The sequence below is a fragment of the Balaenoptera ricei genome, chromosome 8, assembly GCF_028023285.1.
Source record: "Balaenoptera ricei isolate mBalRic1 chromosome 8, mBalRic1.hap2, whole genome shotgun sequence".
In the NCBI taxonomy this organism is placed as follows: domain Eukaryota; kingdom Metazoa; phylum Chordata; class Mammalia; order Artiodactyla; family Balaenopteridae; genus Balaenoptera; species Balaenoptera ricei.
In genome coordinates, this window is record NC_082646.1 from 60,363,045 (window position 1) to 60,379,908 (window position 16,864).

The 16,864-nt window shown below is 41.9% G+C and overlaps 1 protein-coding gene across 12 annotated transcripts in view; it reads left to right on the plus strand.

Moving 5' to 3' along the window:
* XRRA1 (X-ray radiation resistance associated 1) overlaps nucleotides 1–16,864 on the plus strand; it is an 84,561-nt gene that overhangs the window by 47,489 nt on the left and 20,208 nt on the right. For 11 of the 12 annotated variants that reach the window (XM_059930814.1, XM_059930817.1, XM_059930813.1 and 8 more), the window contains 2 exons: nucleotides 7,209–7,249; nucleotides 10,571–10,696. In XM_059930814.1, the coding sequence (XP_059786797.1) occupies nucleotides 7,209–7,249; nucleotides 10,571–10,696 (167 nt within the window). The remainder of the gene's footprint in view (nucleotides 1–7,208; nucleotides 7,250–10,570; nucleotides 10,697–16,864) is intronic. The other variant, XM_059930809.1, reaches the window with a different exon arrangement.

Genomic DNA, 16,864 nt, shown 5'->3' on the forward strand with positions numbered 1-16,864 from the left:
TGTTGAACCAGCCTTGCATTCCCAAGATAAACCCCACTTGGTCATGATTTAACTTGCTGATTGATATTTTGTCAAGGATTTTAAAATCTATGTTCAGGAGATATGTGGGTATATTATTTTCTTTTGTTATAATGTTCTTGTCAGGATTACAATCAAAGTTATGTTTGCCTCATAAAATGCGTTTGGAGAAATATTCACTGTTTTTCTGTTGCTTGGGAAAGTTTGTATAAGATTGAGATTATATCTTCCTTAAATTTTGGAAGAATTCACCATGAAGCCATCTGAGCCTGGGCTTTCCTTTGTGGGAAGAGGTTGGAATTATTAAAATTCAGAAGCTTGGAAGAGAAGCCCTTTAGAGCTTGGCTGCTGGTGTCTCTGAGCTCAGAGGGGCCTCATGGAGCTGAGACCCCAAATCTCTGCAAGGAGGAGACTGACTGGCTGGTGCTGGTATCCCTGAAGCTGGTTTATAAAGGTTGGAAAACTGCAAACTGGATTCAGCTGCTGCTGGGGAGAGACTTGCTGAAGCTGGGATGAAGTGACATTACTCCAGCGACATTCATATCACAAGCAGTCAGGAAACCCATGGGAAGCAGACTGGTGGAAGCAAGCCTCTTCTTCCTCTTCCAGCTTTGCAGTCTCCTTCTAGCCCCAACCCCTATTGTCAGAGTCTAACAGGAAAGCAGCTGGCAAAGCAGAAAAGTGGTTTTCAGAACCCCAGCTCCAACATCCCAAAGCAGAATAGAGAAGGGTGGGTTTGGAAGTAAAAAATAATAGCTTAATAATTGGCACAATTATGTTATTCAGATTTTCCCCAAGATTATTTTTGTGTCTACTTGGTTTGCTAACTTTGGAAACAGGTATATTAAAGTCTCTTACCACTATTTTGGGTTTGTCAGTATCTCCTATGTTTCTGGCACTTTTTATTATTAATTGGTTCAGTTCCATTATGAGGATCATGACTATTACCTAGTACATTGTATCTTTTAATCACTGTAAAATACTCCACCTTATCTTAATACTTTTGGCCTCAGCCTGGGCCTCCATTTTGTTTGATATGAACACTTATTTTGGAATATCTCAAAAACAATATAACCCTCCTATTTTCCCCAATATGGGTCTTTTACTTTTAATAGAAGAATTTAACTCACTCACATTGTGATTATTGATGTTTTGATTTATTTCTATCATCAGTAGTGTATATTTTCTTTTTTTAAATGTTTAAGATATATTCTTTTTTTCCCTTTTTTAAATTAAAATACAGTTGATTTACAATATTGTATTAGTTTCAGGTGTACATCAGAGTGATTCAGTTATACATATGTATGTATATATCTATATTCTTTTTTCCCGATTATTTTCCATTTTAGTTTATTACAAGATAGTGAAAATAGTTTCCTGTGTTATACAGTAAATCCTTGTTGTTTATCTACTTTATATATAGTGGTATGCATCTGTTAATCCCATACTCCCAATTATGCCTCTCCCTTCTTCCCCTTTGGTAACCATGAGTTTGTTTTCTATATCTTTGTGTCTGTTTCTGCTTTGTAAATAAGTTCATTTGTACTGTTTTTTAGGTTCCACATATAAGTGATATCATATATTTGTCTTTCTCTGTCTGACTTCCTTCACTTAGTATAATCTGTAGGTCCGTGCGTGTTGCTGCAAATGGCATTATTTCATTCTTCTATATGGCTGAGTAGTATTCTATTTGTGTGTATCACATCTTCTTTATCCATTCATCTATTTATGGACACTTAGGTTGCTTCCATGCCATGGCTATTGTAAATAGTGCTGCTGTGAACATTGAGGGTGCATGTTTCACTTTGAATTAGAGTTTTCATCTTTTCTGGATATATGCCCAAGAGTGGGATTGCTGGATCATATGGAAACTCCATTTTTAGTTTTTTAAGGAACCTCCATACTGTTTTCCACAGTGGCTGCACCAATTTACATTCCCACCAACAGTGTACAAGGGTTCCCTTTTCTCCACACCTGCTCCAGCATTTATTATTTGTAGACTTTCAGATGATGGCCGTTCTGATTGGTGTGAGGTGATACCTCATTGTAGTTTCGATTTGCATTTCTCTAATAATTAGCAATGTTGAACATCTTTTCATGTGCCTGTTGGCCACCTGTACGTCCTCTGCTTTTTCATTTTTCTTGTATATCTCAGACTCTATGAATTCAGGAGAAACAGTTATCTACCGTGGTCTTCAAGGGCTGTTTTCATGTGGGAGCATCCCTGTGTAGCCTGCTTGTGTCCAGTATTTTTGGTACGAGGGCTGTGTTTAGTATGGATGCCTGCCACGTCTTTCCTAAAGGTCTGCTGGCCTTTGTCCCCTTGATAGAGGGGGTGCGTTTGGTGTTGTGAGAGCCTGCACTGGATATTAGGCGGGGCCTCCTCTGTGCTCTTTGGTTGTCTCAGCCCTGTTGGGGGCAGGGTCTGCTCCCCAGCTGTTCGAGTAGAAGCCCCCAGATCCGGTTCTAAGCTGTGGTGTGAGGTAAGCAGGACTGGAGTGCTCCTACTGGGAAAAGAGCCACTGAGTGTTCTTCCCTAGGAGCTGTCTGCCAGAACGTGTGATTCTATGATGCCACCTGCCACCCGGTGTGAGTGCCCACAGAGATCACTGTTGCTGGCATTGTCCTGGGTGGTCGCCTCTGCTTAGGAGCTCCGGTATTCAGCTCAGAGGTCCCTTAGGCACGCATGTGCTCTCACAAAGCCGCTGGCGCATAAACCTGCAGGAACTGTGTCCCCTAAGCCCACAGATAGTCAGCTCAGATCGCCCTCAGGCCTGTGTGTGCAGTCCTGGCCCCCAAATCCGCCAGTGAGAACCCACCACAGCTGCATCCTGGGCACCAGCAGTGGGATTGCTGGTAATCAGCTCAGACATCCCTCAGGCGTGCATCTGCCCATGGGCCCACCAAGTGCACAGAACCTGCGGCGACCAGAGCCACACCTGCTGTGAGCACGCTGACAATAAGGCTGCTGTGGTGGACCCATGCCCCTCCTTTCCCGTGTTGACAGTGGGGCTCCTCTGCTGGACTCACGCTCTGTCCTGCATGTGCCCCCAGTTGCGGGCTGGGCCACGCTCCAGGTGCTTCGGGCTGTCTCCGCACAGCCAAACCTAGCCCTTTCCCGGGGTCTGTTCTCTGAAGCCCAAGTTTCAGCACCCAATACGCACACACCAGCAGGCGCGTGTCTCGGTCTGGGAAATGCAGCAGCGTGGCCAGGACCATCTGTGCTGGTCAGTCTCTACACTGTGGGGCTGCAGGCCAGCTCCCACAGTCTCCTCTCGGGCCTCTGAATCTCCTTGTCTGTCCTGGCGGACCTCCCAACTGGTGGTGAAGGAGGTTCCCAGGGTAAGGGAAGCTTTCCTCTTTCACAGCTCCCTCCCAAGCGTGCAGGTCCCATCCCAATTCCTCTTCTTCTCCCTTTTCCCCTCCTCCTACCTGGTTATATGGGGATCTTTCTTGCAGCTTTGGTTGTATGAGATCTTCTGCCAGCTTTTAGTCGGTATTCTGTGAGAACTGTTGTGGGAGGAGGTGAGCTCCACGTCCCTCTGCTGCACCATCTTGATTTCCTTCTCCATATGTTTTCTATTTACCATGTTCTTTTCCTTCTTTTGTGCCTCCTGTGAGCACTGAATGAGTTTTCTTTTAATTCTACTTTTTCTCTAGTTGTTTAAAGTTATACATCTCATTTCCATTTCAATAGTTACCCTAGACCTCTTAATCCACATATTTAAACTCACCTTTGTCTATCAATACCTAGAATCAACCAAATTCAAGTGTTATTCTTTAATAAGAAAAAAATCTTAATATGTGTTTACCTACTCCGCCCTACCCCATCACTTCCCATAAAGTAATAAACACTAATAATGATTTGAGTGGTTTTAATTTTTTTAAATTATGCATCAACAATTACACTGAGAGATTGAACTTTCAGTTTTACTTACTTCTGTACTCACCACGGCTGCTCAGATCGCAGATCTTCCTCCTTCTTACATTCCCTGTTGTGTGTCTGTGTATAACTTAGGAGCAGAGAGTTGATTTAATAATAAAACTCAGGTTATTAGCACTTTAACCATTAGTCTTTATAAAGCTCCTCTTGCCCTATTTTATTTTTTCTCCTTCATTCTTAATCCCTACCCCCATTTCCCATTTTCATGTAAGTATCTGTTTTTTTTTTGCTGGGTATATTTTCCTGGATATATGGATGTATCTTGTAAAGTATATATTATTTTGTGTGTAATGTGTTTTTAGTTTATATAGTGGTAATATGCTGTTGAGCTCATTCTGTTACTTAAGTTTTTTCACTCAGCACTGTTTTTAAGATTGTTCTTATTGCTGTATGCCCATCCAGTTCTTTCTTTTTATCTAATGCGTACTATTCCACACTATGCTCTAACCACACTTTAATTCATCTATTCCCTTGCTAATGGACACCTAGGTCGCCTACCTTGTGTATGTTTCTTGCATATACCTCTGTGCCAGAGTTTTTCTGGAATATTTACCTAGTAGTGGTTTTGTTGGATCACAGAATATATGCATATGTAGTTTAAAGAAGTGCCACCTGATTGTTCTTCAAAATGGTGGCTCTAGTGTACACTCACACCAGTAGTACATCAGGGTTCCTGTTTCCTTACAACCTTGCCTGCACTTGATATTCCCCAACTTTTTAATTGTTCTAAGTTTTGTTATTTTGTAGGTATAAAGTGATATTTCATTGTTTTAATTTCAATTTTTCTAAATATTTGTGATGTTAAGTATTTCTTCATTTACTTAGCCATTTGGTTTTCAACTTTTATGAATTGCTATTTCATCTCCCTTGATAATTTTAATATTTTCAATTTCTTCTTTTATTCTGTCATCACCTGTCTGTTTACTTCATCTGTAATGGTAGAGATGACATTTTGAAGAGAAGTTCTTAATTTTGATTTAACTAAATGTATTAGTTTGCTAAGACTGCCGTAACAGAATACCATAGGCTGTTTGTTTTAAACAACAGATATTTATTTTCTCATGGTTCTGGAGGCTGGAAGTCCAAGATCAAGGTGTTGTCAGATTTGGTTTCTTTTGAGGGCTTTCTTCTTGGCTTATAGAAGGCTACCTTCTAGCTGTATCCTCATTTGGTCATCCCTCTGTCTGAATTGTCTATGTCCTAATCTCCTCTTCTTACAAGGAGACCTTTCATATTGAATTAGGGCTATCCTAATGACCTTATTAACCTTAATTACCTCCTTAAAGGCACTGTTTCTAAATACAGTCACATTCTGTGGTACTAGGGGTTAGGACTTCAACATATGAATTGGGGTGGGGGGGAACGACACAGTTCAGTCCATCACACCAAATCTATACAATTTTATCTTATGGTTTATGCCTTTGGGTTCTTGTTTGAGAAGTATCTCCCTTTCTCATAGTCACAAAGATAGTTTCCTATTCTGTATTGCTTTTCATTTTGCTGTTTGAATGATTCTTTCAAAGAGGGTTTACATAGAGTAGATTTTTCTCAGCCCATAAAATATCCAAAATTACCTTTATTTTGTTATCATACTTGAATGCTAGTTTGCTGAATAGAGAACTCTAGCCTTAAAATAATTTTTACTGAAAACTTTGAAGATACTACTCCATTGCCTTCTAAATCCATTGCTGCCAATGAGAAGTCTGACACCAATCTGATTCCCATCCCTTTGTAGCAAGCCTATTTTTGCTCCCTGGAATCTCTTAAGATTTCCCTTTTTTCCTTTGGAAATTTGACTAAGATGCATCTGGGTGTGCAGTTCTTTTTTGTTTATCCTGTTAGATACTTTGTATTCTTTCCAAGATGGTTTCCGTCATCTTGGAAAAATTTTCTTTCTTATCCCCTTTCCATTCTCCATTTTATGAATTGGCTCTTCAAATGGATCTTTTCTTCTGTACAACATATTTATTAAATCTTTTATTTGATTATCATACTTTAAAATTACAAAATTATTAATAGTTTCTCTTCCATAATGACTGATTTTGTTCTAGAATGAAATAGCCTTTTGAATTCCTTAGAGGACACCAATTATTCTATTTAAAGTTTTTATTCTTTTGGTTAAATTTTGTTTTTTTCAGATGCTAGTTCTTCTTTTATATTTCATAACTTTCTTTCATATTGTTAATTTTCCTCAGACATTAGGAAGTGCTTGATTGTGCATCTTTCTCTTGAACAGTCTCCAGTCTGAAATTTAGAATGCATGTTCTGGTTTCTGGAGTTGCTTCCTGTAATTTTGGGGAGGGCCAGGACATGAGTTTGGATAGAGTGCACCTCAGTTCATCTTTCTAGATATGGGGGCTCTCTATCTGCCCAGAAGATCACTGCTTAGCACCTACACTTGTGACCACGGCCCATCTTGCAGCTAACTCCTACTTTGTTCCTTGCACAAACCTTTCCCAAATTCCTTTCAGACCCTTGTCATAGGAGTTGTTTATGCCATGTGATGTTCCACCCATACTATTGCTTATTTCATTTTAATGTAACCTTCTCAGCATAATATCATTAACATGTGGAAGGGATCCCATTAGTCAGGGCAAAGGTGAGTGGTCCCTGCACAGGATCCAGTCCCAGCAGATGCTTTGCTTTATTAGGTTGAACTGAGCTCTTTATTGGCTCATCTTAGTCTGATGATCCCAAGAATGAAATCACTCTGCAGCCTCCTCCTTAGTTACTTATCTCTCCTGAATTCACTGTCTTAACACACTCTATTTGTACTAATATAACAAACAGTATTTTCAAATCCTCTGATAGACTATCTTTTATATACATTTTTCTCTTCTAAGACAGTTGGTTTGCCTTCTGACCAATACTGACTGCCCAATAGTTCTGAGGCTTGAAAGAGCGTGCATGTTGCAAAGTCAGGAAGAAGGTCAGTGTGGCTGAAATATAGTGAGTGAGGGGCAGGGTAGCATGAGATAAGATTAGAGAAGTAGGCAGGGGCCAGATCAGGCAGGACCTCAAAAGCCTGGCCAAGGAGTTTGAATTTTTTTCTAAGCACAAAGGGCTTATTACCTGACACATGTCACAGCTGTTCCTCTTCCTAGTTAGCACTGAACCTCAGGACCAATGAGTACTCCCTCTAGGAGGTACCCTGCTGCATACAATGGGTGGTAGACCCAGACCCTGGCCTCTCCGGGGGTCAGTTAGTGCTCTCACCAACCTTCATTCTGTTTCTCTTTTATTTCAGAGGTTGTGTTCTCATCTCATCCTGGATTTTCAACCTCAGAGGTAGGAACTGCCTACTTTATATTTGCATCCTTGAGTCAGAACATTAATTTTAATAAACAAAAATAGGTTAATGGAGCCATGAGAGGCATTTACATATATAACACTGAGGAGGCCCATTCACTGAACCGACCATGTTCCAGGCACTATGCTGGCCTATGGAGATGCAACAGCAGACTCAACAGACAGGTCCCAAACCTCACACTGCCCACAGACTAGCTTCCACTGTTCTCAGATGCTGTTCAGTAGTAATGGTTGCTGCCTCAAGTGATCAAGCTGGCATTGAAGTGAGGCTGCCACCAGGATGAAGCCCAATAGCTCCCTAACAAGAGCCCCCGCCCCAAAGCTAGAGTGAAAAAGAAAAACAAAAAAAAAAACCCAAAGTTAGAGTGATCCTGGCCAAACACACCACCATCCGGGGTCTAATCCTTGGTGTCACAGGCCTAGACACTTGATTTTTGTCAGCACAGAAAATTGTCTTTTCTCTCAGAGTAGATGCTCACTAAGCAAGCTCACGAAGACTGACACGGTAACTGAAAATTTATTTATTTATTCATTTATTCATTCATTCATTTATAGTAAGAAGTACCACTATACAGTTAGCCAACCTGCATCCTTGGGACGCAACTCAGTATACCTCCTCCCCACACATACAACTGGGTGAGAAATTATATCAATTGCTATATTATTGCCACTTAACAAACCAACACAATTGTTGACTTCAAACAATAGCAATTTATTATTTCTCACAATTATTTGGGTTGGTTAGGTGGTTCTATTGATGTTTAGCCAGGGCACATGCCTGCAGCTGGCTGGTTAGCTGGGAGCTGGACTCATGGACAGCTGGCACGGCTTGGCATCCTTTGTTGTCTTTTCATCCTGGACTTCTTTACAGCCTGGTGGCATCAGGGTTCCAAGAGAGCAAGGCTCTGAAATTCAAACAATGGCATTTTCTGTTGATCAAAGCGAGTCATAAGGCCAGTATACTCCTGCAGTACAATTCTGATGCTAGTCACCTGGAATTAGCATGCGTCCCACAAGTTAAGGGCACAGTCCCCAATAAGACTGCCCTCACTTTAGACACTAGCTGCAAGTTTGGGGGCCCCCAGGCTACTTGACCTACTGGCAATAAATTCTAAAGTTCCAGTGATCCCCTCTGGTTCAATAATTTGCTAGAATGACTCATAGAACTCAGGAGAGCACTATACTTACAATCACAGTTTGGCTATAAAGGATACAAATCAGGACGAGCCAAATAAAAAGGCACATAATGAGGGCTGGGAGGGTTCGGAACGCAAAGCCTCTTTGCCCTCTTACTGTGGAATGAGAGTGTGTCACCCTCCCAGCACATCTGATGTGTTCACCAACCAGGAAGCTCACTTGAGCCTCAGTGTCCAGAGCTTTCATTGGAGTTTCATTACATAGCCACGATTGATCGAACCATTGGCCACATGATTGAACTCAGTTTCTAGCCCCTCTCCCTTCCCCAGAGGTCAGGCTGGCTCAACTCCAATCCTCTGATCACGTGGTTGTCTTTATAGTATGACCAGCCGCCATCCTAAGTCATCTCATTAGCGTGAACTCAGGTATGATCCAAGGGTCATGCATAACAAAGACATTCCTATCACTCAGGAGATTCCAGGGGTTTTAGAAGGTCAGTGCCAAGAACCCAGGACAAAGACCAGACAAATTCTTTATTATACAGCAGCCAGTCTAGTTTCAAGGGATTAGAGATACAGACTCCACGTCTGAATGGGAGGAGCAGCAAGGTCACACAAGCGCATGCATAAGGGATAGAGGGGCTTATGGCCACAGAATTAGGTTGCTTAGTGCTCAGATCCCAACTGTGTGGCATCTGAGAATGTAGAGACTGAGTTGAATGGTTGAAACTTTTAGCGGCCTCTCTATCAATGTCAGATACATCCCCCTCTAAGACAGGGCCCTTTCTGTCCCCAGCAGAGCCAGTCGTGCCCTCGGATCAGGACATTCCTGCCACTGGACAGGGCTAGATAACCCCCAAGCCTGTCTGGCTTTTTCTTCTCTGTGCTCCAGTCTGACTTGCCCCCTTTGGCTCACACAGCCTCGCTCCAGGTAGGGAATTGCACAGTTGAGGAGATACCTTACCAGACTGCCACCACATTCCACTCAGCCTCTTGGAGATTGCATTCAGATTTTCTTGAGAGGAGAGTTCCCAAGCACCATCACTGGTTTCTGTTTTACTGTCACCCATGACTCATCCGTCTCACTTGTGGCTGTACAAGTTGGACCCCAGGAGGGGACAAAAATACTTGGCCAATAGTAGGTGCTCCAGGGACTTCCCCAGCGGTCCAGTGGTTAAGACTCTGCCTTACAGTGCAGGAGGCGTGTGTTCGATCCCTGGTCGGGGAACTAAGATCCCACATGCCGTGGGGTGCGGCCAAAAACTTAAAAATAAATAAATAAAAAATAAATAAAAAGGGATTGCTGTAAAAAAAAAAAGTAGGTGCTCCACAAATGGTCATTGAATGAGCAAAGGAAATTTAAGTGACTTGCTCGAGATTACACAGCAATTAATGGAGCTTCGATGAATCTAGTTCATCTGAACCCAGTCGTTAGCCCAGCATCTACGCTGTGATGTCCTTTGGCTCCATCTAACTCAAGGAATCAGTGAGTGAACTGAGTTTGGCATGGTTAATCCAGCGACTTCCATTTTCTACTTGATCAACCATGTTGACCCTAAGGCAGGCTGAGTTGTGCTGAGAGACCATGACGCTGCAAGTGAGCTAGATGCACTGGCTACACCCAGGCCCCACAGCCTGCCTGAAATCGCCCAGGACTTAGCTGTTGTTTTATCTCGGAATGAAGAGCCTCCACTGTAGGAGGTGGACTAGCCCGTCAGAGCAGGTGTTCAAGGCTCAGGTCACTCCTGCTCCATCTCCTCACTAGGAAAAGTCCCCTTAACAATGCAAGCCCTGCCCTTTCACCTTCTGGAGAAACTTTAACCCAACTGTATAGAGGGGCTTGTTCAGGATAAGCCGCTATAGGGCAGAAAGTGGGAGGTGAGAGCAAAGAGCCTCAGCAGCGGTACACTGCTGTATTGTACGTTGGCTTCAGAGAACTTGAAACTGGAACTTTGGGTGCCAGAGAACTAGCTCACCATGTGACAGGAAGCTTGGAGCCAGAACTCTGGGCCCTTGCTGACATCCCCCCTTATGACCCTGGATGTCTCTTTTGACCCAGCCTCTCTAGAGTGGTCACTCTTTCCACCACACTCCCTAGGAAGGGTCTGTTGGCCCACTTCTTATCACCAGGGCACTTTGACTTTGACTTTCTTTTCCTTCTAAGACAACCAAGGTATGTGCACTTCCTCCCATATTCGAGACTCTTCCCGTGAAGTCACTGAAGGCGAGGAACCAGATGCTGGCCCTGCCCTTCCCAGAGCTGAGGTACCTTAGCCTGGCCTACAACAAGGTGACTCTCTGCTTCTCTAACTCTTTCCTCAGGGGCACAGACAGGAGGGTGGGGTGTGAGCTGCTCTGGCCTGAAAGCCAACCCTCCCGTTCCCTGCATCAGCAGTATGCAGGCTCAGGAACTCTCAGGGTGGGGGGAAGCAGGGCATGCAGGCCAAGGCAGGAGTCCATCCATTCAGTCACAGATATTGATTTAGCACTTAACATGTGCCAGGCTCTGTGCTAGGCACTGGGGATACAGCTGTGCAAAGAAAGATTCAGCCTCTGAATCTGAAGACTGATACTGGACAAATAATCACAATATAAGACTGCTCAGTGTTACGAAGACATTCACAGTGCTATGAAGTATGTGACAGGACAGGGGGTCTCACCTAATATTTGGGATCAGGGAAGGTTCTCCACAGAGTGGTGTTTAAGCTGAGATGGGAATCAGTGAGTTTAATGAGGTGAAGAGTGAGGGTAGAGTGAAGTGAGAAATGTTCTAGCCTAAGGGAACAGCAGAGGTAAAGTCCATGGGACAGATTTAACATGTGTTTCCTTAACATGTTTTATGTTAACATATTTTTCCAACAGCCATGTCCTATAAACCTTCCAGTAAACCCCACTAATTGAGCCCTACTCAGGTGTGAAATGCAGGCAACTTTTAAGGTACTCTGCTTACATTCCTTCTGAGGCAAGTGATTAGTACAGCCAAACTTCCTGCGTGTTTTCTTCTAAGAGTTATAATCTTAGCTGTAACATTTAGGTCTTTGATCCATTTTGAGTTAATCTTTATATATGGTGTGAGATAGGGGTCCGGCTTCATTCTTTTGTATGTGGATATGCAGTTTTCTCAACACCATTTATTTATTTTTTTAAATAAATTTATTTATATTTGGCTGCATTGGATCTTCATTGCTGTGCGCGGGCTTTCTCTAGTGGCAGCGAGCAGGGGCTACTCTGTTGTGGCGCGCGGGCTTCTCATTGCAGTGGCTTCTCTTGTTGCAGAGCATGGGTTCTAGGCACGTGGGCTTCAGTAGTTGTGGCTTGCAGGCTCTAGAGCGCAGGCTCAGTAGTTGTGGCGCACGAGGTTAGTTGCTCCACAGCATGTGGGATCTTCCCAGACCAGGGCTCCAACCCGTGTCCCTTGCATTGACAGTCAGATTCTTAACCACTGTACCACCAGGGAAGTCCTTCAACACCATTTATTGAAAAGACTGTTCTTTCCCCATTGAGTGGTCTGCTCACCCTTGTTGAAAATCAGTGGATCATAGATGTATTATGGGTCCTCCTTTCATTCTTGAAACTGGTAATTTGTGTCTTTTATTTAACTGATCCAAAATAGTTAGAAGTTATCCCTTTTATTGACTTTTTTTAGAAAAACCACTAAGCTAGGTGCTGGTTTCTTTGGATTTCTCTATAGTCTGTTTTCCATTTCATTGATTTCTGCTCATAACTTTATTTCTGTCCTACTCACAATGAGCTTAATTGGCTCTTCTTTTTCTAGATTCATAAATAGTATAATATTAGATCATTGATTTAGACCTTTCTTCTTTTTAATATAAGCATGTACAGCTATAAATATCTTCTTTAAGCACTGTTGGAGCTGCATCCTATAAATTGTGTTTTGATTTTCATTCAATTAAAATATTTTTATTTTTTTGTGATTTCTTCTTTGACCCTTGGGTTGTTTAGAAGTGAGTTGTTTTATTTCCAAATACATGGGGATCTTCTAGATAACTTATATTTGTTGAGTTCTAATTTAATTCTGTTGTAGTCAGATAACATAATCTGTAAGATTTCATTCTTCTGAAATTTATTTAAACTTATTTTATGGTCCACCCTATATTTTAGCTTGGTGAACATTCTGTGTGCACTTAGGAAAAAAATGTATATTCTGCGGTTTTGGGGGATAGTGTTCTATAAATATCAACTAAGTTAAGGTGGTTGGTGGTGTCACTCAGATCTTTTATGTACTATTGTTTTATTTGTTCTGTTAATTATTGAGAGCAGTATGCTAAAATCTCCAGCCATGATTGTGGATTTGTTTATTTCTCCCTTTAGTTCTGTCAGTTTTTGCTGCATGTATTTTGAAGCTCTACTCTCGGGTACATATTCCTTTAGAATTTTTATATCTATTTGATGTGTTTATCCTTTTGTTATTATGACTTGTCTTCCTTTGCCTCTAATAATACTCCTTGTTTTAATGTCTGTTTTGTCTGATTTTAGTATAGATGCACAGCTCTCTTATGCTTACTGTTTGCATGGTGTATCGTTCTTTCCTTTTACTCTCAACCTATTTATAGCTTTGTATTTAAAGTGTATCTCACTGAGACAGCATATAGTTGGTTCTTGCTGGGATGCTGCAGCATTTTCTCAGCATTCCTGCTCTATCCTCATCTTGCAGCCTTTTCTGTGTTCCTACACCTCAGAGGGTTTATCTCCACACTCTTGTTCCTCCCCCAGCAGTGACTGCTTTTGCTTGTTACTTAGTGCTTGCTAGTCTGGTGGTAGGGTGCCAGTGGGAGGGCCCAACCCCTGTCTTAAGTAGGCCCTGGGTTCCTGTGTCTCAAGGATGGACGCTTCTCAGTGGTCCTACCCCTGTCCCAGCAGTAGGCGACTTCTAATGTAGTGGGCCAGGTTGAATTCCTCCCCTACCCCAGGAGTAGCAGGTTTTAATTTTTTCCCTCCCCAGATGCAGGGCACTGGGCCCAACAGGGTTTGCTGACCTTCCTCAGCAACTTAAGGCTTTTGTTCACTAGGGAACAGGGTTGGCAGGGCTTCCTGCCTTTCCTACAATGGCAGCTGCTCTCCTCTTCCAGGCCTACACCCCAAGGAAGGCTTTCTCCAGTCTCCCTCACTGTGTCCAGTCTTTTGCCTACAAGTGGGCGTGAATTCCCCTTGTGTCTGCAGCTCTCAGGAGTTCTATTCTCCTACTGTAGCCCACACTTGGCCTTTAGCAATTCATTAAAAATTTTAGCTGACTTCTTAAATACTTAAATGGCACTCATCATCTCTTCCTCCCATGTTCTGCCACAGGTGAGCCAGGGTCCGTGTCCCATCCCTCCTTGGAGGTGCCCTACTTTCCTTATATTTCAGGCCACTTGATTGCCCTGAGACCTTAGCTCTCTGTTGGACTCAAGAAAAGTTGTGCAGGTGTAGGTTATTCAGTTTTTATATTGTTGTTAGGAGGCGAGCAGCAGTCTTTCCTTTTTTCTACATTTCACTTGAGTTTTTAAACATTTTTCCCCTTACATATATCTTTTTGTCTGTGATCAGTTGTCTACTGCCAGAATGTAGGTTCTTTTGAGAGCTGTGACTTTGTTTTGTTTACAACTATTTCATCATCTTTTCAAATAGCACCTGATACATGTTAGGTGCTCAGTATGTTTGTGAGATGAATGAGTGATGTTCTGATCATGTCAAGGAGTACTCAGGCAACCTGTGTTGAAATTAATATTCAATTTATTAAAGTTAAAAATTTTAAAACCAGTTATGCCTTCAAAAAGAACTTATATACATCTAGAATATTCACTTAGAAATCTAGTAATTTTTGTGCCAAAAGTAAAATAATCACTTTCACTCCACCTTTAACTAATATTTACTTACTTCGTAAGTTTGACTGTTAAGTTATAGTCACCCTAACCCAATGAAAAATTGGGCAGAAATTTCAAGGTGTCATTGGAATCTGAATTTATTTCCAGGGGCATTAAACTCACCTTATGAGGAACAGGCTAACCTGATGGTCAAATTCTGCTTAAAATAATCAGCCAGAATCCTAAGCCCGTATCTTTCAGCTGGGACTTAATTTCACAGAAAATATGACACACGTGCCCTGAATATCTTTCAACTTTCCACCAGTTTTTTTTTTTATATAAATTTATTTATTTATATTTTTGGCTGCATTGGGTCTTCCTTGCTGCCTGCGGTAGTTGCGGCGAGTGGGGGCTACTCTTTGTTGCGGTGCGTGGGCTTCTCATTGCGGTGGCTTCTTCTCTTGTTGTGGAGCACGGGCTCTAGGCGTGTGGGTTTCAGTAGTTGTGGCACGTGGGCTCAGTAGTTTTGGCTCACGGGCTCTAGAGCGCAGGCTCAGTAGTTGTGGCGCACAGGCTTAGTTGCTCCGCGGCATGTGGGATCTTCCCAGACCAGGGCTCGAACCTGTGTCCCCTGCGTTGGCAGGCGGATTCTTAACCCCTTCACCATGAGGGAAGTCCCTCCACCAGTTTTAATTGTAACTTGCTTCAACTTTTTAGCTACCTGATTTGGATGGATGTAATTTTGCATCCTGACAAAATTAAATTCTCCATCCCCCATTTTGTGGTGACTGCTTCTTGACTACTTGATTTGCACAAAAGCGACTCTGCACCCTCTTTAACCATCATTATATAGTCATTTATCAACACATATTAGGTTTCTTCGTAGATTCATCTTCCTTCCCTCTTTTTCTACAGTCTAGATAAGAAGTCAGCAAAACTTTTTCTGTAAAAGAGCCAGATAGTAAATGTATTACTCTGTCACAACTAGTCAACTCTGCCCTTGTAGCACAAAAGGCAATACATAAGTGAATGAGCATGGCAGTGTTCTAATGAAACCTTATTAAACAGATAGGGACCTATATTTTGGCCCACAGGCTTTATCTGCTGACCCTGGTTTTTGTATATTCTTTGGCTAAGAGTGATTCTTACATTTTTAAATGGTTGAAAAAATCAAAAGAAGAATAATACTTCATGACCCATGAAAATTATGTGAAATTCAAATTTCAGAGTCCATAAATAAAGTTTTGTTGGAAGAGTCACCACACTTATTTACTTATGAATTGTCTATGGCTGTTTTTGTGCTACAACAGCAAAGTTGAGTAGTTGCAACAGAGACCGTATGGCCTGCAAAGCCTAAAACATTTATTATCTGGCCTTTGACAGAAAAGGTTTGCTGACCCCTGGTCTAGATGATCAAATGTCAAAGTCCTTCAAGGCCTACTTTGAGTCCCTTTTCTCCTCTTACTCTGTGTTTTCTCCCGAGGCTGGCTTCACATACCCATTGCCCATGACCAATGCCTCACAAACTTATAACTCCTTTGTACCCGAGACCAGTGTATCTACTGTCTACTTGAATTTCTACTTGGAGGTCTAAAAGGCACCTCCAAAAACACATATCCAAAGTGAATTAATGATCTTATCAATTCAAAAATGGATGTTCTTCCATGATTCCATATCGTAGTCAATAGCTGAGTTACTTGAGCTATTGACTCTGTTCAGGTACTTGAGCCAAAACCTGGTTGTCATCTTTGATACTTCTCTCTCCTGTACATCCCTCCTCCCCACCCATATCTAATCCAAGTCTTGTCAAATTTAAGTCTCCATATTTCTTTTTTTTATGGAATTATAGTTGATTTACAATATTGTGTTAGTTTCAGGTGTATAGCATAGTGATTCAATATTTTTGCAGATTATATTCCATTACAGGTTATTACAAGACTGAGTATAATTCCCTGTGCTATACAGTATATCCTTGTTGCTTATCTATTTTATATATAATAGTTTATATTTCTTAATCCCATACCCCTAATTTGTCCTTCCCTGCTTCACTCTCTCCTTTGGTAACCACAAGTTTGTTTTCTGTATCTGTGAGTCTGTTTCTGTTTTGTATATACATTCATTTATATTATTTTTTAGATTCCAATATAAGTGATATCATACAGCATTTGTCTTTCTCTGTCTAACTTATTTCACTAAACGTAATATTTTCTAGGTCTATCCATGTTGCTGCAAATGGCATTATTTCATTTTCTTTATAGCTGAGTAATACCGTCAGTTTACATTCCCACCAATAGTATACGAGGGTTCCCTTTTCTCCACATCTTCTCCAACATTTGTTATTGGTAGACTTTTTTTTTTTAATATTTGTAAAATTTTATTTATTTATTTACTTTTGGCTGTGTTGGGTCTTCGTTGCTGCATGCAGGCTTTCTCTAGTTGCAGTGAGCAGGGGCTACTGTTCGTTGTGGTGCGTGGGCTTATTGTGGTGGCTTCTCTTGTTGCAGAGCATGGGCTCTAGGCATGCGGGCTTCAGTAGTTGTGGCTCACTGGCTCTAGAGTGCAGGCTTAGTAGTTGTGGCGCACGGGCTTAGTTGCTCTGCAGCATGTGGGGTCTTCCCAGACCAGGCTCGAACCTATGTCCCCTGCATTGGCGG